This window comes from Globicephala melas, chromosome 15 (assembly GCF_963455315.2).
Source record: "Globicephala melas chromosome 15, mGloMel1.2, whole genome shotgun sequence".
NCBI classification, from domain to species: domain Eukaryota; kingdom Metazoa; phylum Chordata; class Mammalia; order Artiodactyla; family Delphinidae; genus Globicephala; species Globicephala melas.
In genome coordinates this window covers 29,455,968-29,477,436 of record NC_083328.1, presented here as the reverse complement: position 1 = coordinate 29,477,436, position 21,469 = coordinate 29,455,968, and the positions used below count along the sequence as shown (strand labels likewise).

Here is a 21,469-nt window from a genome sequence, read left to right as displayed (position 1 = left end):
TAAAATCTGATAGTGAAATATTGGAAATATTCCCTTTGAGATAAAAATAGAAGGATGCCTGCTGTTACCACTTTAAGGTTATACTGGATATCTTAGCTAATGCAAAAATCAGAAAAACAAAAGAAAGAAAAATGTAAAAGATTCAAAAAGAAGAAACAATAAATATTATTACTATTCCTAGATGATTGGGGGTATATATGTAGGAAATCCAAAGGAATTTACAGATAAATTATTAGGATTAATAAGAGTTTAGCAAGATTGCTAAACTCAAACATATAAGAAATCAATTGTATTCCTATAAGATATAAAAAATTCGGAAATGAAAATTTTTTAAACATATTATAGTATTAAATGTATCAAGTACCTAGAAATACAATTAACGAGGCATGTAATAACTGAAGAAAATTTCGAAACTTTGAGATATTGAAGAAGAATTCATTGGAGAAACGTACTATGTTTATGGTTTGGACAATACAGTATTAAAAATGCTTTTACTTTTGTTCAAATTAGTTTATAGAGGACAGTTTCAGTCAGTTTCCCAGTGTGTAATTTTATGGAACTTGACAAGCTGATTTCATTCGAAAATGTATATATAAATGCAATGGGTTAAGAGGCCAAGATACCCTTTAAGTAGAGAAACAGAATGGAAGGAGTTTGCCATCAGATGTCAGGACATTATGAAACTGCAGTAATTAGGATAATGTGATATTGGCAAGTGCTAGACAACAGAGCTGTGTAACAGAGAGTCTGGAAACCTATACCTATAATGTATTATGTGATTTGTGTTGGAGATTGTATGGCAGATCAATTGGGAAATGATTGACTTTAGTAAATTCATATTGCTGTTCATATTGTGAGAAATATAAAAGAAATTGGATCCCTGAGTCCAATCCCTGTACATCAATCTCAAGTGAATTAAGGAACTAAATATCTAAAGGAAAATTATGAAGCTTTTAGAAGGTAACATAAAATGTCTTCATGAACTTCGGATAAGGAAAGATATCTTCAGACACAAATACCCTTACCATAAAAGAAAAAAAAGATCAATTTTACCACATTAAAATTAGAAACTTCTTTTCTCAAAAGGCACTATAAAGATAGTGAGAAGACAGGCCATCAAGTGGGAGAAGATACTTGCAGCACATATAACCTATAGAGGACTAGTACCCAGAATATATATAAAGAACTTCAACAAATCAATGAGTAAAAGCCAGATAATGCAAAAGAAAAATGGGCAAAAGACTTGTACATCTACTTCACAAAAGAGGAATTCAAATGGCAAATAAACATATGAAAAGGTGCTCATCTTCACTAGTAATCAGGGAAATGCAAATTAAAACCACAATGAGATACCATTTCATATCAGGTAAGGAAAAGTAAAACATTTTAAAATCTGACAATACCAGGTATTGGTGAGGTTTTGAAATAAAAGGAATTGGTTTTAGTTAATATTTTGTTGGGTGAGTAAATTGGTATAGTATTTTAGAAAAAATTTGGCATTATCTAGAAATAGTGAAGATCTGAATATCCTGTGACCTAGCGGTCCTATCCCTTGGTATATACCCTAGCTAGAGACATGTTCACATGTGCAATAGGACATATCTAGAGGAATGTTTATTAGCAGCATTTTCCATAATAGCCAAAAACCAGGAGGAAAAAAAGTCCATCTACAGCTGAAAAGAAAAATAATTGCTGTAAGTCCATACGGTAGAATTTTGTACATTAATGAAAGTGAAGGAACTACAGTCACATGTAACAGTATGTTACTCCCACAAAAAACATTACTGAAAGGCAGACACAAGGAATAGTATGATTCCATTCAAATGAAGTTCAGAAATAGCCAGCAAAAAGTACATTATTTATGAATTCAAAGCTAGATGGTAAATCTAAAGAGTAAAACAAGGGGATTAGTACCACAAATGCTATTTATGGAGGAGATTTATGATTCAGGATGGAGGCACGTGGGTTTCTGAAGTGCTGATAATTTTAAATGTATTTATCTGGGGCTTCCCTGGTGGCACAGTGGTTGAGGGTCTGCCTGCCGATGCAGGGGACACGGGTTCGTGACCCAGTCTGGGAAGATCCCGGGAAGATCCCACATGCCGCGGAGCGGCTGGGCCCGTGAGCCATGGCCGCTGGGCCTGTGCGTCCGGAGCCTGTGCTCCGCGGTGGGAGAGGCCACAGCAGTGAGAGGCCCCCGTACCGCAAAAAAAAAAAAAAAAAGGTTAAAATGTATTTATCTGAGTAGTGGCTACATGGATGCTAGCTTTATAATTATTTATTAAGCTGAATATGTATTTTTAATCCAATTTGAAAATAATTATTAATTGGAAATTTTAGATTATGTTTAATGTAATCTTACTGATATATGTGGGCTCATAACTATAATCTTAATACTTGTTTTCTATTTGTTACATTATTTTATGGTCCTTTTCCCTTATCTGTGTCTGTTTCTTTCTCTACTTATTTTAGCCTTCTTTTGGATTTCTTTTTCCCATTCCCCATTACCTCATTAATTATACATCTTTCATTGTACCTTTTGAAGTTATCCTAAAGATCATGATATGGATTCTTGAGTCTAACATTAGAGTCTAATATGAATTGCTACTTTTACCATTTTATAGGCAATGCTTGACCTTAGAACACTTTTAACTCCATTTAGTGCTCCCTCCCATTGTTTGTTTCATGCATTTAAGTTTTACATTATTTTAAATCTCATAAGACAATATCATTACTTTGTACAGTCATTCACTTAGAGTTACCCAAATACAGTTGTTGACTCTTGAACAACAAGGGTTTGAACTACTCGAGTCCACTCGTATACATGGATTTTTTTTCAATAAATATAGTACCTATAAACAAATAATTTCTTTTTCACATTTTCTTTTCATTTTTGATGTCTAATGTTTGTAATACATATAACATCTATGGTATTTATATCATTAGGACAATATTGATATAGGTACTGACAGACGATTCATCTTGTAAACAGACAGCATAAACTTATAGTATCAATAAATAGAGGACACTACTGCAACTGTATTTTCCTTATGATTTCTTAATTTTTTTTCCTACCTTTATTGTAAGAACACAGTATATAATATATATAACATACAAAGTATGTGTTAATCGACTGTTTATGTTAACAGTAAGCCTTCTAGTCAACAGTAGGCTATTACTAGTTTGGGGGTGAGTCGAAAGTTATACTTGGATTTTCTGATGCCTTCATTGTGCAAGGGTCAAGTGTATTTACCCTTTCTGTTGCTCTTTATTTCTTCCTGTATTTCCATCTGGGATAATTTTTCATCTGCCTGAATAATTCCATTTATCATTTATTTTAAAAATTCTGCTCAGGATAAACTTTGTTTTTATTTGTCTGGAAATAACTTCATTTTATCTTTATTTATTTTTTTTCTTTATTTTTTTTTTTGCGCTGTACGCGGGCCTCTCACTGTTGTGGCCTTTCCCGTTGCGGAGTACAGGCTCCGGACGCACAGGCTCAGCAGCCATGGCTCACGGGCCCAGCCGCTCCGCAGCATGTGGGATCTTCCCGGACCGGGACACGAACCTGCGTCCCCTGCATCGGCAGGCGGACTCTCAACCACTGTGCCACCAGGGAAGCCCTTGTCTTTATTTTTAAAGGATATTTCAACATAGGTATTGAATTATAGGTTGGCAGTTATTTTTAGCACTTTCAAGATGTCATTACATTGTTTTCTGACTTCTATAATTTCTGTTGAAAAGTTAGATATCCATCTTCTTGTTCCTTCTTTGAGGATGGTGTCTATTTGTCTAGCTGCTTTCAAGATAGTCTATATATTTTTGGTTTTCATCAGTATATTCTATGATGCTGGCGGTGGGGGGGGGGATTAATTTATCCTAATTGGGGCTCATAGTTTTTCTTGAATCTGTGACTTCATATCTTTCATTATCTTTGGAAAATTCTTGGATATTATCTTTTTAGATATTGCTTCTGCACCATTCTGTCTCTTCTTCCCTTCTGGTATTCCAATTATACTCTTCTGTGTACACTCCATCTATTTTGTTCTCCATGCTTTTGTCTGGATATTTGCTACAATTTTCTAGTTCATTCTCTCTTTAGCTGTATCCAAGTGGCTGTTAAACTCAGGTATTTAGTTCTTAGTTTCAGTTTTTTTAATTTTCCAGTCTCCTCTTTTCATTGGATCTATTTTCTCTCCATTATTATAACTCTAGAGAAATCCAGGAGGCTTTATAATTGTTTCTTCTGATACCCCAAGTGTTGAAGGAATTAGTGCCACTACTAACTTTCTATGTCTATAGTCATGGTTCGATTTAGAAGTTTAAGCATTTTCTTTTTAGAATGTGAAGAAAATGGGAAAGGCAGTAACAGCTGAGCTGAAGAAGCTCATAGAAGAGAAGGCCTGTGGACCAGAACACATATTTGATGAAGGAACTTGCTTAAATAGAAAGAAAAGGCTTTCATATGCAATCTTTTCCAAAGAGGAAAAGTAAGCATCAAGGTCTAAGGCACCCAAGAACAGACCACTTCACCAGTGTTGATGGAATGAAACATTAATATTGTCTGAAAAATAAGTCTTGCATTGAATTTCATGTGAAGAAATGTTTACAGAGATACAAAGGAGAAAAAAGTAGTTACCAGCCATAGTATTATAAGAAATTTTCCACTGTTTTTCATGTGCTCCTTCCTACTCATTATTAACACTTATTTAATCTCACGTTTATGACATATCCCTCTTTAACAGATCAGGAAACCAAGTTTCCTGTCCCCCAAACACTGAGCTAGTAAATGGCAGAGCCAGGATTTAGACCTAGACAGTTTTGTCTCCAGATCCCATTATTGAACTATGTACTACATTATAACATTACCTGGAGAATTTTAATTACTGATTTTAGACACAGAAGTTTTTCTCCAAGGTAGAATACAAGTAGAAAAATAGGTGCATCTAGAAGACCATGAAAATCATCAGTGTCCTCAGTTTTCCTCCCAGATACGGTTCATTAAAAAAAGAGCCATCATTGGAAGCAGTCAGTGGAACAGTTTCATGAAAGTTACGTATCATTAAATGCTCGTGGAATTCCAGTCTTTAGTGTGTAGATGTATAAATGAATTTCTCAGGATAAGCATTAGCAGCTTTACATACATACATACACAGACACATAATTTTTAAAATAAAGTTAATTGACCTATAATACCTACTGAAAACTGCACAAACAGTAAATGTATAGTTTGGTGAATTTTGAAAAAGTAAACACATTTTGTAATTATCACCCAGATCAAAAAACACCACCAATGGCATCTGTTCTGCCTCATGCCAGTCACAAGTCCCACCCCTACCACACTGACTTCAGTAAACATCATCCTAACCTCTAACACCATAAGTTGTTTTCGTTTACTTTTCCCCTTTATATAAATGGAATCATACTCAATGAACTCTTTGGTGTCTTGCCTCTTTTGCCCAACTTTATGTGTTAAGAGATTCATCCATGCTGTTGCTTAGCAACAATAATTTGATCATTCTCATTGCTATATAATGTCCATCATATGAATATACCACAGCTTATTCCATTCACAACTGTTGATGGACATCTGAGTTATTTGCAGATTGGGGAAATTATGATTAGTGCTGCTATGAACATTCCTTTACGTGTTTGTTGGTGAATATACATAGGTAAATTTCTGTTGGACCTTTGACTGGAAGTGGAATTGGTAGGTCATAGGGTATGTGTATTTTCAGGTTTAATAGATACTACTAAATACCAAAGAAGTTCTATCAAGTTACACTCCCAATGAGAGTATATGAGGTTTTTCTTATTCTATATCCTTGCCAACACTTGGTATTATCTGCCTTTTTCACTTTAGCCACACTGGTATGTTTATAGCATCACATACAGGCATGCCTTGTTTCTTTGTGCTTTGCTTTATTTTGCTTCACAGATATTGTGGTTTTTTACAAATTGAAGGTTTATGGCAACCCTGCGTCAATTCTGTTGGCACCATTTTTCCAATAGCATTTGCTCACTTTGTGTCACAGTTTGGCAATTCTCACAATATTTTTTTTTCCTCACAATATTTCAGACTTTTCCATTATGATTTGTCATGGTGATCTGTGATTAGTGATCTTTGATGTCACTATTGTACTTTTTGGGGGTTGCCACAAACCACACCCATATAAGACAGCAACTTAATAAATGTGTGCATTCTGACTGCTCCACTGATGTCATCTGTCTCCTTTCCTCAGGCCTCCCTACTCCCTGAGACATAACAATATTGAAATTAGGCCAGTTAATAACCTTACAATGGTCTCTAAATGTTTAAGTGAAAGAAGACCTACATGTCTCTCACTTTAAGTCAAAAGCTAGAAATTAAGCTTAGTGAGGAGGGCATGTTGAAAGCTGAGACAGGCCAAAACCTAGGCCTTTTGCACCAAATAGTTAGCCAAGTTGTGAATGCAAAGGAAAAGTTCTTGAAGGAAATTAAAAGTGCTACTCCAGAACACGTGAATGATAAGAAAGCGAAATAGCCTTATTATTGATATAGAGAAAGTTTAAGGTCAAATCAGCCACAGCATTCCCTTAAGCCAAAGCTTAGTCCAGAGCAAGGCTCTAACTCTTCAATTCTGTGAAGGCTTAGAGTGATGAGGAGGAAGCTGCAGAAAAAAAAGTTTGCAGAGGTTGGTTCATGAGGTTTAAGGTAAGAAGCCATCTCTATAACATAAAAGTGCAATGTAACGCAGCAAATACTGATGTAGAAGCTGCAGCAAGCTATTCAGAAGATCTACCAAAGATAATTAATGAAAGTGGTTACATTAAACAAAAGATTTTCAGTGTAGAAGAAACAACCTTAAATAGCAAGAAGATACCATCTAGGACTTTTCATAGCTACATAGAAGTCAATACCTGGCTTCAAACTTCAAAGAACAGGCTGACTCTCTTTTTGAGGGCTAGTGCAGCTGGTGACTTTTAGGTTGAAGCCAGTACTCATTTACCATTCCAAAAATCTTAGGGCCCTTAAGAATTATGCTAAATCTGCTTTGCCTGTGCTATATAAGTAGAAGAACAATGCCTGGCTGACAGCATATCCAGGCTTGAATTACTGAATATTTTACTCAACTGAATGTTTGAGACCAACTGCTCAGAAAAAAGATTCCTCTCAAAATTTACTGCTCAAAGGGGACTTCCCTGGTGGTGCAGTGGTTAAGAATCTGCCTGCCAGTGCAGCGGACACGGGTTCAATCCCTGGTCTGGGAAGATCCCACATGCTGCGGAGCATCTAAGCTCGTGTCCCACAACTACTGAAGCCCACGTGCCTAGAGCCCAGAGCCCGTGCTCCGCAACAGAAGAAGCCACCGAAATGAGAAGACTGCACACCACAATGAAGAGTAGCCCCCGCTCACCACAACTAGAGAAAGCCCACGCACAGCAACAAAGACCCAATGCAGCCAAAAATAAATAAATTTATTTTAAAAAAAAATTTACTGCTCATTGACAATGCACCTGGCCACCCAAGAACTCTGATGGAGATATACAATGAGATTATTGTTGTTTTCATGCCTGCTAACACAACATCCTTTCTGCAGCCCATGGGTCAAGTAATTTCAACTTTCAAGCTTATTATTTTAAGTACTTTGTAAAGCTGTTGCTGCCATAGATAGTGATTCCTTCAATGGATCTGAGCAAAGTAATTTGAAAACCTTCTGGAAAGGATTCACCATTCTAGATACATTAAGAACATTCATGGTTCATGGCAAGAGGTCAAAAGATCAACATTAACAGAAGTTTGGAAGAGGTTTACTCTAACCTTCATGGATGACTTTGAGAGGTTCAAGACTTCAGTGGAGGAAGTAACTGCAGATGTAGAAATAGCAAGAGAACTAGAATTAGAAGTGGAGCCTGAAGGTGACTGAATTGCTGTAATCTCATGATAAACTTTAACAGATGAGCAAAGAAAGTGGTTTCTTGAGATGGAATCTATTCTTGATGAAGATTCTGTGAAGACTGTTGAAGTGACGACAGAGGATTTAGAACATTACATAAACTTAGCTGATAAAGCAGTGGTTGGGTTTAAGAAGATTGACTCAAACTTTGAAAGAAGTTTTACTGTGGGTAAAATGCTATCAAACAGCATTGCATGCTTCAGAAAACCAATCACTTGTGAAAGGATGAGTTAATTCATGCAGCAAATTTCATTGTTTTATTTTAAGAAATTGCCAGAGCCACCCCAGCCGTCAGCAACCACCACCCTGATCAGTCAGCAGCCATCAGCATCAACACAAGACCATCCAGCAACAAAAAGATTACAACTTACTGAAGGCTTAGATGATGGTTAGCATTTTTTAGCAATGAAATATTTTAAAATTAAGGTATGTATTGTTTTTTTAGACATAATGCTGTTGCACACTTAATAGACTATAGTATACTAAACATAACTTTTGTATGCACTGGGAAATTAAAAAATTCAAGTGATTCACTTTATTGAGATATTCGCTTAATATTGTTGTGGTCTGGAATCAAACCTGCAATATCTCTAAGGTATGCCTGTATTCGTTTTAATTTGTTTCCTTCTAATAATGAAATTAAGCACTTTTTTTATATTTGTTAGTCATTTGGATATCTTCTTTCATAAAGTTTCTCTAAGACTTTTGCATGTTTTTCTTTTGAGTTGCCTGTCTTAAGTTTTTTATCAGATATATTGACAACAAGTATCTTTTCCCATTCCAAGTCTTTCCACTTTCATAATAGTGCCTTTATATGTATTGACTCTTCTTAATTTCAGTGTAGTCTTTTTTTTCATAGATTATGCTTTTCTGATGAATGTTCCATCTGGTTTTGACTATTTTCCCATCTTTCCTCAGTATTCTTAAAACTATTCATCATAGTTTTTGGGGTTTTTTTGTTTTGTTTTGTTTTGTGGTATGTGGGCCTCTCACTGTTGTGGCCTCTCCCATTGTGGAGCACAGGCTCCAGACGCACAGGCTCAACGGCCATGGCTCACGGGCCCAGCCGCTCCGCAGCATGTGGGATCTTCCTGGACAGGGGCACGAACCCGTGTCTCCTGCATCGGCAGGTGGACTCTCAACCACTGCGCCACCAGGGAAGCCCAGTTTTTTTTTATGTCCTTGTTTTATAACTCCAGTACCTCAATCATCTGTACATATGTTTCTATTGTTTTTCTCTGTTTCTAGTCATTTGATTCTGTCTGTTAGTGTGCTTGATAGTTTCTGAAGAATTGGTGAGGCTCTGAATAATATCTTTCTATAGACGAGATTTATTCTGTTCTCTGGCAGGTAGAGTAGGGCCTGGTCACCTAATCTGCTCAGGTAATGGTATAAATTCAGGCCTGTTGTTATTTTGGTAAGTCTCCTATATCTACTTCACTCTGGCTTTTAAGATGTAGCCCTTAGTGGATTCCAGCTGAAAGCTTGGAGTGTTCACCAAGGCCTCTCCGCCTCGGTGGCTTCTAAATCTTTACCTTTACCTCCTCAGCCCAAAATTCCAATGAGATTGCCAAAAATTTCACTCTGATTTTTAGTCTTTCTGCTTAATGTCTTAGACTCCTTAATAACATTATATTTGATATACTGTAGCAGCAAATAAAGATATTTAAAACATTAGAAATATAGAAATATTAAATGAAGAATTTTGAGATTGATAAGAGATTTTGACTATAGTATAATGAAAAGAGTTGCTTATAGTTGTAGTTAAGCAACAAAATAAATACAGCTATTAGTCTTTCATCCACTATATGACTATTATTGAATACTAGTAGAAAAAAGTATATACAAAATAAACTTTGTAAGCTGTGTTAAAGGCCAAAAATGAGTAGAAGAGTAAAATATTATTGATAAAATTTAGATCTGAACTTTTTTGTTGTTAATTGAACTTAGAAATAATAGCTTTTGTCAGAATCTTTTATTGATAAATTTGATATGGAAAAAATTATTGAATTTGTTTAAAAGGGTACATGAAAAACAGTTGATTTCACAAAATGGAAATCAGTGTGTGGGAAATGTATCCTTCTGCTCATGAAGTATTAACTGCACAGGAATTGTTCTTTTGCTGTAAACAAACAGAAAACTAGACTAAAGAAAAGAAATTGTGTTTAGACATTGTTCAACAGGGAGCACACAATTATGATCCCTGTGAGAAAAGAAACAAAAGAAATGCACCCTACCATTGTGCCAGTTCTGCCTGGAGGCATTTCCCAAGTTGAAAAGCAGGGGTGGGAGGAGCCCAAACAGCCTGCTGGTCTTGGTGCATTTAGATCAGATATTGGAGAATATGAATTATCTAGAATTTGTGAGGCAAAGCAAGAGAGGTAATTGCATAAAGGTAGAGCTCTGGAGATCTGCAAAGGGAACCCCTTGAATCATTGGCTGAATACAGATCTATATGTGCACAGCATGAAACTACAAGAGGCTGGGTCAAGAACCACTGAAAAGAAGAAGGCCATACATTTTTTGGAGGTTGCACAGGGCTGGGAACATTTTGCTTTCTCACTGGCTGTAGTGAAGAGACTTAGCATGCACCAACAGGTAGAGTCCTTGGATGGGTATAGCTGTAGTGAGGCTAAATTAATTCTGGACTAAAAGACTCCAGTGGACCTACCCCAGAAAGCTAAAAGGACTCAAAGGAGTCAGAACTAATCATGGGTAATTTAACTGTATGCCAGAACAAAGTCCAACACTCTGATAGAATGAAACATCATCCAACAGTGTGAATTTAACAATGTCTGACATCTAATAAAAACTTACCAAGCATGCAAAATATGAAAAGTAACCCATAACAAGGAGAAAACCAAAATGATAGAAACAGAATTAATATGGTTGTTGGACTTAGCAGACAACATAAAATAGCAATTATCAGTATATTATTCATATCTAACAACATAGAGGAGAATGTCAACGTGATAGAAATGGAAGATGTAAAAAAAAAGACCCAAATTGTACTTCTAGAGATGAGAAAGACAATAAAGTGAAAAGTACATTGGATAGGATTAATAACAGAATAATTACTGGCTTTTTAAATATCAGTGAAATACCAGAAACTGTTCAGACAAAAGCATGGGGAGAAAACAGGCTGACAAAAAAATGAACAGAGCATCAGAGACTTGTAGAACAGTATCAAGTAGTCTAATATATGTATATATCATTGAAGTCATCACTAGGCAGGGGGGCAGGAAAATATATCTAAAATTTGTCCAATTCTAAACCCATAAATAGAAAGGAAGAAAGAAAGGTTAACAAAGCTAAGCAGAAGCATAAAGGAAAAACACATCATAACCAGACTGCTAAAAATCAATGGTGACAAAATCTTAAAAGCAGCCAGAGAGAAAAGACACATTACATAGAAAGGAACAAAAAATAAGATGAGAATTCTCACTGTAAACTATTCAAACTTCAGAGATGTCGAAAAGGAGACAGCTCTAAAGTACTGAAATGGAGAGACATCTCTAAATCATTAAAAGAGGAACTGTCTACAGTTTCTACAGTTCTACACTCAGTGAAAATATCTTTCAGACGTGTACAAGAAAATGGACTTTTTCATACTCAAAAAAAGTGAAAGAATCCATCAGCAGCAAAATTGCACTACAGGGAATGCTAAAGGAGTTTCTTCAGGTAGACGGAAAATAATATCAGATGGAAATTTGGATCTATACAAAGGTAAAGTTATGAAGCGTGCTGGAAATTATAAATATGTGGATAAATATAAAATATTTTATTGTTTCTATATAGGGTATATATGTATGTATATATCACACTATTCCTTTGTACTATGTGGTGTGTATATATATGTTATAATACTGGTTGTCTGTAGTATTTCTGTGTACAGGCAACAAACAGTTGGAATTTTAAATTAATACCATTTACAGTAATATCAGAGTATGATATTCATAGGGGTAAATTACCAAAATACATATAAGACCTAACTCCAAAACAAGATTTCTGGTCCAGCCTGTAAGGTGTCATCACTCCATACTAACAAGTAAAAGCTGAATAGACTGAAAAAAACCACTCTTCTTTGATCCACCAGAGAAGTAAGGTCATAGAGCAAACTACTGACACCCAATTTGGAGACAGAAACAGGTGGAAACAGAATCAAAACGCCCTGGAAGTGGAGCAAAAACCTCCGTGGCAACCACTGCTGGGGTAGGGAAACCTAAATTGTAATTGCTGGAGGCTCAGAGTAAATAAATCTCAGAGATAAAAACTCCAAGGGGGGGGGGGGTCCAGGTAAGGGAGGGGCACAATTTTGTGAGTTTTACCTCTAGAGCTCTACTGATCTTTGCAGTGAATATTGAAGAAAAATCCTCTCATGCTTCCAGCAGGGGGCAAGATAAAAAGAAGCTTTTGAAATACACCAGAGCACTCTGTTCTTAACAAGGCCTGCCATCAGGAGAAAGTATTACCAGAGATTAACCTACCTGGAGGAAAGGAAATATCTAATACCTACTCCTTCCAGCCTTCCACATGGAGGAAGAGAAATACCCAACTCTAGCCCCCTCTAGCCATCCTGTCCCACCTAAGAGGGGTATGGAGACTGGGCTGCATTAGTGAATTTCATACTCTAGGGGCACAGGCTCATTAAAAGACTGAGACCTACTCATAGGACTAGTAGAATGCTTCCCCTTCCCCCACATTTTACCACTACATTACTAAAGGCATGTTTACCATAGTTCCTTTTACCCAGTACATCATGTCTACCTTTCAACAAAAAGTTACATATTAAAAACATATTATAAAAAAAAGACATATTAAAAACCAGAAAACACAATTTGAAGAGACTGAGCAAGCATCAGAACCAGAGTCAGATATGGCAGGAATGTTCAAATTACTAGACCAGGAATTTTTTTAAACTATGATTAATGTGCTTTAATGGAAAAAGTAGACAAAATGCAAGAACTGTTAGGTAATGTAAGAAGAGAGATGGAAATTCTAAGAAAAAGAAATGGTTGAGATCAAAACTACTAACAGAATGAGGAAAGCCTTTGATGGGCTCATTAGTAGAATAGACATGGCTGAGGAAAGAATCACCAACCTTAAGAATATGACAATAGAAACTTCCAAAATGGAAAAGCAAAGAGAAAATAAAAGACAAAAACAACCCAGAATATCCAAAAACTTAGGACAACTACAAAGGGAGTTATATATGCATAATGGGAATTCCAGGAAGAAAAAAGAAAGGAACAAAAGCAATATTTGAAGTAACTGTGACTAAGAATTTCTCCCAAATTAATGTTAGACACCAAGCCACAGATCCAGGAAGCTCAGAGAATACTAAGCAGGATAAATACCTAAAAGAGTACACCTAGACATATCATATTTAAACTTCAGAAAATCAAAGCTAAAATCTTGAAAGAAGCCAAGGAAAAACACCATACGTGTAGAGGAGCAAAGGTAAGACTTACATTCAACTTCTTAGAAACTATGCAAACAAGAAGAAAGTAGAGTGAAATATTTAAAGTGTTGCAAGAACAAAACTTACCAACCTAAAATTCTTTACAGTGTGAAATTATCTTTCAAAGGTGAAGGAAAAAGACTTTCTCAGGCAAACAAAAATTTAGGGTATTAGTTGCCAGTAGATCTGCCTTGCAGGAAATGTTAAAAATTCTTCACGGAGAAGGAAAATAGTATGTCAGAAAATCAGATCTACATAAAGAAAAGGAAGATCATCAGAGAAGGAATGAGTGAAGATAAAATAGAATGTTTTATCTTTCTTATTATTAATTGATTTAACTGACAAGAGTTTGTTCAAATTAATAGCAACAATGTATTTGATTATGTATGCTTGTGTGTGTGTGTGTGTGTGTGTGTGTGCATGCTGCATTCACGCACTTATATATAAGTGAAATGAATGGCAGCAATGATTGAAAAGGAACAGGAAAGAGGAATTAGGAATATTTTGTTATTATAAGGTACTTGTACTACTTGTGAAGCAGTATAGTATTATTTGACAATTGACTTGGATTAGTTGTCGATGTGTATTGCAAACTCTGGGGCAACCACTAAATACAGAAGTGTAGTTTGCTAAGAAAGGAGAGAAAATGGAATCATATAAAATGTAGTTTTATTCATAACTGCCAAAACTTGGAAGCAACCAGGATGCCCTTCAGTAAGTGAATGGGTAAACAAATGTGGTATAGGGTTGGCCAAAGTTTCCATTGGTTTTTAAGTAAAAATAAAAGAAACATTTTTCATATTCACCAAGAACTTGGTTGAACAACATATTCACCATTTTGTTCCACTACCTTCTGACATTTTTCAGGCAACTTCATAATTCCATCTTCCCAAAACTTGTTACCTTTTTGAGCAAAGAACTGTTCCAGGTGCCTTTTACAGTCTTCCAGGGAATTGAAATTTTTTCCATTAAGCGAATTTTGTAAAGAGTGAAATAAATGGAAATCCAAAGGTGCAAAGTCTGGTGAATACAGCAGATGAGTCAGAACTTCCCAGCCAAGCTGTAACAGTTTTTGCCTGGTCATCAAAGAAACATGTGGACTTGGGTTACCCTGATGGAAGATTATGCATTTTCTGTTGACTAATTCCGGATGCTTTTCATTGAGTGCTGCTTTCTTTTGGTCTAATTGGGAGCAGTACTTGTTGGAATTGTTTGGTTTTCCAGAAGGAGCTCACAATAGAGGACTCCCTTCCAATCCTACCATATACACATCATCACATTCTTTGGTTGAAGACTGGCCTTTGGTGTGGTTGGTCGTGGTTCATTTCACTTGCCCCACGATCCCTTCCATCCACATTGTTGTACAGTATCCACTTTTCATCACCCGTCACAATTTGTTTTTAAAATGGAATGTTTTCATTATGTTTCAGTAGAGAATCGCACGTGGAAATGCGGTCAAGAAGTTTTTTTTTGCTTAACTTATGTGGAACCCAAACATCAAGGCGATTAACATAACCAAGCTGGTGCAAATGATTTTCAACGCTTGATATATTTTGAGTGTGTCAGCTATCTCTTGCCTGGCATAATATTAATTGTTCTCAATTAATGTCTTGATTTGATCTCTATCAACTTCAACTGGTCTACCCAACCGTGGAGCATCGTGCAGCAAGAAAATCTCCAGCACGAAAGTTTGCAAACCACTTTTGACGTGTTCGATCAGTCATAGCACCTTCTCCATACACTGCACAAATCTTTTTTTGCATTTCAGTTGCAAATAATAAAGCATAATGTGCCGAAAATGTTGCTTTTTTCTTCCATCAATATCAAAATGGCTTCACATAAATTTACCAATTTTGATAAGTTTTTTTAAATGCATGCTGATATGGCAGCTGACACAATACAATCTAACAAAATTGTTTTGAATGAAGTTAAAGACATCTAAGCACTACTAGATCCATGTTACGGAAAAAACCGAACAAACGTTTTGGCCAACCCAGTACATTCAGGCAATGGAATACTGTTTAGTGCTTAAAAAAAAATGATCTATCAAGCTATGAAAAGACATGGAGGAAACTTAAATGCATATTATTAAGGGAAAGAAGCCAATCTGAGAAGGCTGTATACTGTATGATTTCAACTATATGACATTCTAGAAAAGGCAAAACTGTGGAAATAGTAAAAAGATCAAATGTTGCCAGAGGTTGGTGGGGAGGGATGAATAGGCAGAGCACTGGGGATTTTTAGGGCAGTGAAACTATTTTTTATTATACTGTAATGGTGGCTACATGTCATTATATACTTGTCAGAATCCACAGAATATCCTAACACTAAGAGTGAATGTTATTGTAAACTATGAAGTTTGGGGGTAATGATGTTAACGTAGTTTCATCAGTTGTAACAGCAGTACCCACTGGCAAAGGATTGTGTGGGAGGTTGTGTGTGGGAGGGATAGGGGGTATATGGGAAAACGCTGTAGTCAATTTTGCTGTAAACCTAAAGCTGCTGTAAAAAAAACCCCAGTTAATAATTTTTAAAAGTACAAAATATTGCTGTGAAAAATTAATGGAAATATAAATATATGGTGAGATATGCCATAAATATATGGTGAGATATGCCATGTTTACAAATCAGAAAATTCATTGTTAATATAATGTTTTGTATATTTAATGCACCCTTAAACAAAATCATGGCATCCTTCTCTGTAGAAAGTAACAAACTGATCATAAACTTGTATGAAATGCAAAAGACCTAGAAGGTGAAAACAGTGTTATAAGAGAACAACGTTGGAAGACATACACTACCTGAGTTCAAGACTTACTATAAAGCTATAGTAATTAAGAGAATGGTGTTGGCATAAGGATAGAAATATAAATCAATGGACAAATTAGAGAGTATATATAGAGTCCATTGGTTTTCAGCGAAGATGCCAAGGTAATTTAATGGGGAAGAGAGAGTTGTTTCAACAACTGTTGCTGAAATAACCAGAGGGGAAAAGTGAACCTCAACTCTTACACCATACACAAAAATAACTTGAAATGGATCATAGGCCAAATACAAAGGCTAAAAATTAAAAACATCTATGAGAAAATGGTACAACCCTGTGTGTAGAAAATTCATGTAGCAAATTAAATGGGCTTACTGAAATTTGTGTCAAGGTTTTCTTAACAAAAATTCTGATTTTAAATGTCACATTCAAAAAAGTGGAGTCGGGGTCAAATGGGAGCAAAAGACAGTCTCATGACTCAGAATATTCTGTAACCATAATCAGCATCCTTTATCATCATTGCATAGTAAATATTGCTACTATAGTGATATAGAGTAGTGGCAGAATTAATTTTTTAATATCTTTATTTTTTATAGTTCTACATCAGTAACAAGGTTTTAATCAGTTTCTTTTATACATTGTTTCATTTTCAAGAAGGCAAGTATATGTGCTAGAGTGACTTTTGTATATTTTGTACATTTATATATGTTGAATACTTATAGTTCATACATTTGGATTTATTGTAAATGGATTTCTATTAAGTTTTTTTAAATAAATTTATTTATTTTTGGCTGCATTGGGTCTTTTGCTGCTGTGCGCGGGCTTTCTCTAGTTGCGGCGAGTGGGGGCTACTCTTCGTTGCAGTGCATGGGCTTCTCATTGCAGTAGCTTCTCTTGTTGTGGAGCACAGGCTCTAGGTGCGCAGGCTTCAGTAGTTGTGGCACATGGGCTTAGTTACTCCGTGGCATGTGGAATCTTCCCGGACCAGGGCTCGAACCTGTGTCCCCTGCATTGGCAGGTGGATTCTTAACCACTGCGCCACCAGGGAAGCCCTCTACTGTTAAGGGTCTATGTTTATTGTATATCATGAACTTTCGGTCATATAAATAATTGGCTATACACAGGGTTTCTTGGGTACTTGGTTTTATCATTTTCATTCCACATCCTCCCCATTGTTAGATTAAAACATATCAGTTATGAAATGTTAAATTAGAAGAATTAAAACCATTGATTGCACATCTCAGCATAATCACGTTTATTTTATTTATTTATTTATTTATTTATTTCAGTAAAGATGATATCATGTTGATTTCTGTGGAAAGTCCTAATTTGACAACTCCAATTACATCAGATCCAACAGGTATCTTAAAATATGACCTAGCAAATCAGAAAGCCTCAAATCAGTATTTGTTTAAAATAGAGAATTGAATATTATCTTTTAATAAAATAAAAGTTTTAATTCTACTCTCAAAAATGTTTAATTTATATCTGTGATTAATATTACCTGAATAAATCAGTGATTACTTAATAAAATTGAGGTTTCTTGTTAACTTTGTGTTTATCAATTTATGGCCTTTTGTTTCTTTACTGTGTTTAATGGCTTTGTAAATTATAAAACTACTTAACCTTTCATATCCGTTATTTGTACTTGTTTACTCTGGTCTTGTTGCTGATAGTGATGGTTTATTTTTTGTTTGTCTTTTGTTTTATCGAGTTATAGTCTACTAGTTTGTCTAATCTTTAGTATCTTTGATTTTTTTAAACTTTTATAAATAATACTTCTGTTACTCTTTAGAGTTTCTCATTACACTTAATGTAAAAATCTTTAACCTTAGATTTCCAATAAATTTCCTTTCCCTTAAAATAGCTATCTTTTTTGCCTCATAATTTCTCCTTCAAAATTCCCCATTTCCTTTTCATTTTTAATATACATTAGAGACTTTAATTTGCATCTTAATTTCAGAAAGCTTTGTCTGCACTTATATAGCTACTTAATTGCCACTATGATTTGGGCTGTTAACATTGTAAATCAGATAGTTAAGGGATATTAAGCATTTATCTGAGGCTTTTACTGGTTCTGTGAAGAATCCTCCTCAGCCATCTCAGGTGGTCTAGTCTAAAGATACTATGAATAAAAAATGTGTAAATTTCCAAGTTATTTCCTCAAATGCTATAGTGGTTTACAGATAGATACTCAAAAAAGAGTTACTAATATAGCTGTAAAGTTAGAGAAGGAAAAAATCTTTTGAACCAAAATTAGAGTTTGCTTTTTTTGGACTGGTTCATTGGTCTTTGGAATAAGTAAAGTCGATTGAGTTACATTTTTGAGTTACAACCATGATTATATAATGGTTAAGTAGCATCCACATTATTATTATTTCAGCATTCACATATTATAAAGTCCATAAATATTTAATAGTTAATAAACTTGTCAAATGTTCATATTTTAATAATTTTCTTTCAGATACTGGAAAAATTACATCAGGAAATTCTAACAATTCACCTGATGCTGAAACTGAAGCTATGGTAGGTATTAAATATTGTCTCTGAATATTGTTTATTTGAATACGTTAGTTCTAGGAACTTTAGTGTTGCTACATGTTGGATGACTCATCTTTGTCATTCATTCTTTGGGAGATTCATTCTCTGAGAAATTAATGTCTCCTAGTTAGCGTGACCAGGTTTCAGTCCAGCTTAAACATTAAAAAGCAAACAGCTAATGGTAAACGTGTTTCACAACCATATTTATTACCAAATTAACTCATTTAGACTCTGCTTAGTTATATTCACAGAAACCATATAGTATTTCACGAGCTTCTCTTTCATAGTAGAGTTAAATTAAGCTGTAAGACTTATAGAATGTTCAATCTCTAGCTTCTAAATAGTAATTTTAAATGATATGTGTTTTATTTTTTAAAAACATTTTCTGTTGAGGCAAAATCTTATTTTTTTAACAACTTTTCAGGCTAAAGAGAAGAAACTTGATTCTGTGATTGATCTAACGAAAGAAGGCCTGTCACACTGCAACACAGGTAAAGGATTTGTCTTTTTCAAGAAAGAGGGAAGGGTAACAACTCAAAATACATTTGACCCATTTATGAAGTTTTTTTGTGTGTGTTAGTGTGTGTATTTAGTAGCTCTATGCAGTTTTATCACGTGTGTAGATTTATGTAACTGCCACCACACTCAAATTATACAACTGTTCTATCATTACAAGGTTCCCTCATGCTATCCCTTTATAGGATTTTTTTAAGAGTTTGTTCCCAGTCCCTAAACCCTGGCAACCACTAATCTGTTCCTCACTATTATATGTTGTTTCATGGATGTTATATAAATGTGATGTAATATGTATCCTTCTGATATTGGCTTCTTTCCCTTAGCTTAATTTCCCCCAAGGGTCATCCAAGTTGTTTAGTAACTATTCCTTTTTATTGCTGACTAGCATTCCATGGTGTGGATGTGTAATGGTTTATCCATTCACTCACTGAAAGACATCTGGGTTGCTTGGGACTATTAGAAATCTCTTTTCTACCTGTGAGACACACTTTTTTCCTTAACCATAGCAATACTGGCTGTGAGAGGATGCTAGGGCATAACATGAAAATGCAGAGGGAGAGTGACAGCAGTGCCCTCTTTCTCAGATTTAAACAAAAAGAAGTAAAATAGAGTCTTCTGGGGCTGGTAATCAATCATAAGGTTTCATCTCTTAATTGCACTTGAATGTTTATGGTACTCTTGATGAAATATTTGATTCCACTTATTAGCATTAGTAAATTAATATTTAAAAATGGAGATTACTACAGGAACTATATAGTCCAATTCATTCTCTGATCTCAACTGTGGATCCAAACAAAGGTTGGAACCATTGGAATCTTTAGGCACCCCATGATAGAATCAAAAAACCCTTCAGTTTCCAATTTCATGAAGATTAGAATGAATTAAAAAATGAAATTGGAGTCCATAATGAAGTATCATTAATGATTAACAATTTTAACATTAATATTAACAATTAAGATTACTAAATATTTTTTAAAGTACACGATACAGTATTCGAGTTGCAGTAAAATAAAAACATAGATTCATTCAGTGCTTGATAAAATAAGTTATACCTGTAATGGGGTTGAGGGGGGATTCACTTTGAAATCGAGCAGTTGGAAAGATAAATCATGCCAATTCATGATGCTAACTCATGATAATGTGAATGTGAATCTGTCTTGTAAAATGTTCAGTTCTGAATAAGGGTATAGTTAGTTAGTCAGATGAAACTTGGACCGTTTCTCATATTCCCAGGCTTGATGAATGGTATCACCAACTCATCCAGTTTCTCAAGCCGGAAGTAAGAGTCACTTTTGACTCATAGATATGCCTCATTCCACTGTGTAGTCAGCTTTCAAGCTCATCAGTTGTCTCCCGAAAAGCTAACAGATGTAGTCCATATATTTCCTTATTTCAGAATTCTATCATCTGTAGTCTATTGCCATAACTTAATAACTAATATTTCTGTCCTAACTTACTGCTTTTAATGAATCTTCTAAGTTGCCACTAAAATATTATTTCCTGTATCCAAATCTGGTTATGTTTTTGTCTTTAGGATAAAATCCAAATTCTTTAACAAGATATACAAAATTCTTAATGACTTAAACCCTGAAAATGTTTCTAGGTTTATCTTCTACAGATTCCTTACCTCTTCTTTGATGGCTTCTCAGTAGGTAGTGCTTCTTCTCTCCTTGCCATCACCACATATCCTGTTCTCTTTGCCAGGAGTGCTCTCCCCTCTGTACCTCCCCAGGCTTGTCTGATGACCCCACTTCTCATCCTTCAATATTCAGTTTAGACACTTGTGACAAACTGTTCTGGCAGAAATTGTCATCTTTGCTCTCCTTACCCTTGGTATTTTGTGCATGCCTATATTATACCTTTATTTCATTGTTTCTGTACATATCTGTTTTCCTAAAAGGACTTGAAATTCGTTTCAGCAGCATTAATGTTTTTATTAATCTGTATGTTTTCATCTTTTTAGCACAGTGCTTGGCACACAACATATGTTCCAAAAAAAAAGGGTTGAATTAATGCAGATTTTCCACTAAATAGTTTTAAAAGAAATGTAAGTTTATATACTGTGAATAAGAGTGTAAATTAATCTTTCTGGAAGACATTCTGTCAATATCAAAACTTTACAAATATGCAAGCCTTGTGACTCAATTCTTTGAATAGTTACCTGAAGAAAATAAAGTATAGGGGAATACGAAAATGTTCATTGCAGTGCTATTCATGAAATATAAAACTTTGGAAACCCTTAAAGTTCTA

General features: G+C 35.1%; 1 protein-coding gene across 1 annotated transcript in view; it reads left to right on the top strand.

Moving 5' to 3' along the window:
• The window catches only part of ATF7IP2 (activating transcription factor 7 interacting protein 2), a 73,909-nt gene that overhangs the window by 31,672 nt on the left and 20,768 nt on the right, over nt 1-21,469 (top strand). The window contains exons 7-9 of the mRNA XM_070043623.1: nt 17,452-17,522; nt 18,627-18,688; nt 19,128-19,194. Of these exons, the coding sequence (XP_069899724.1) occupies nt 17,452-17,522; nt 18,627-18,688; nt 19,128-19,194 (200 nt within the window). The remainder of the gene's footprint in view (nt 1-17,451; nt 17,523-18,626; nt 18,689-19,127; nt 19,195-21,469) is intronic.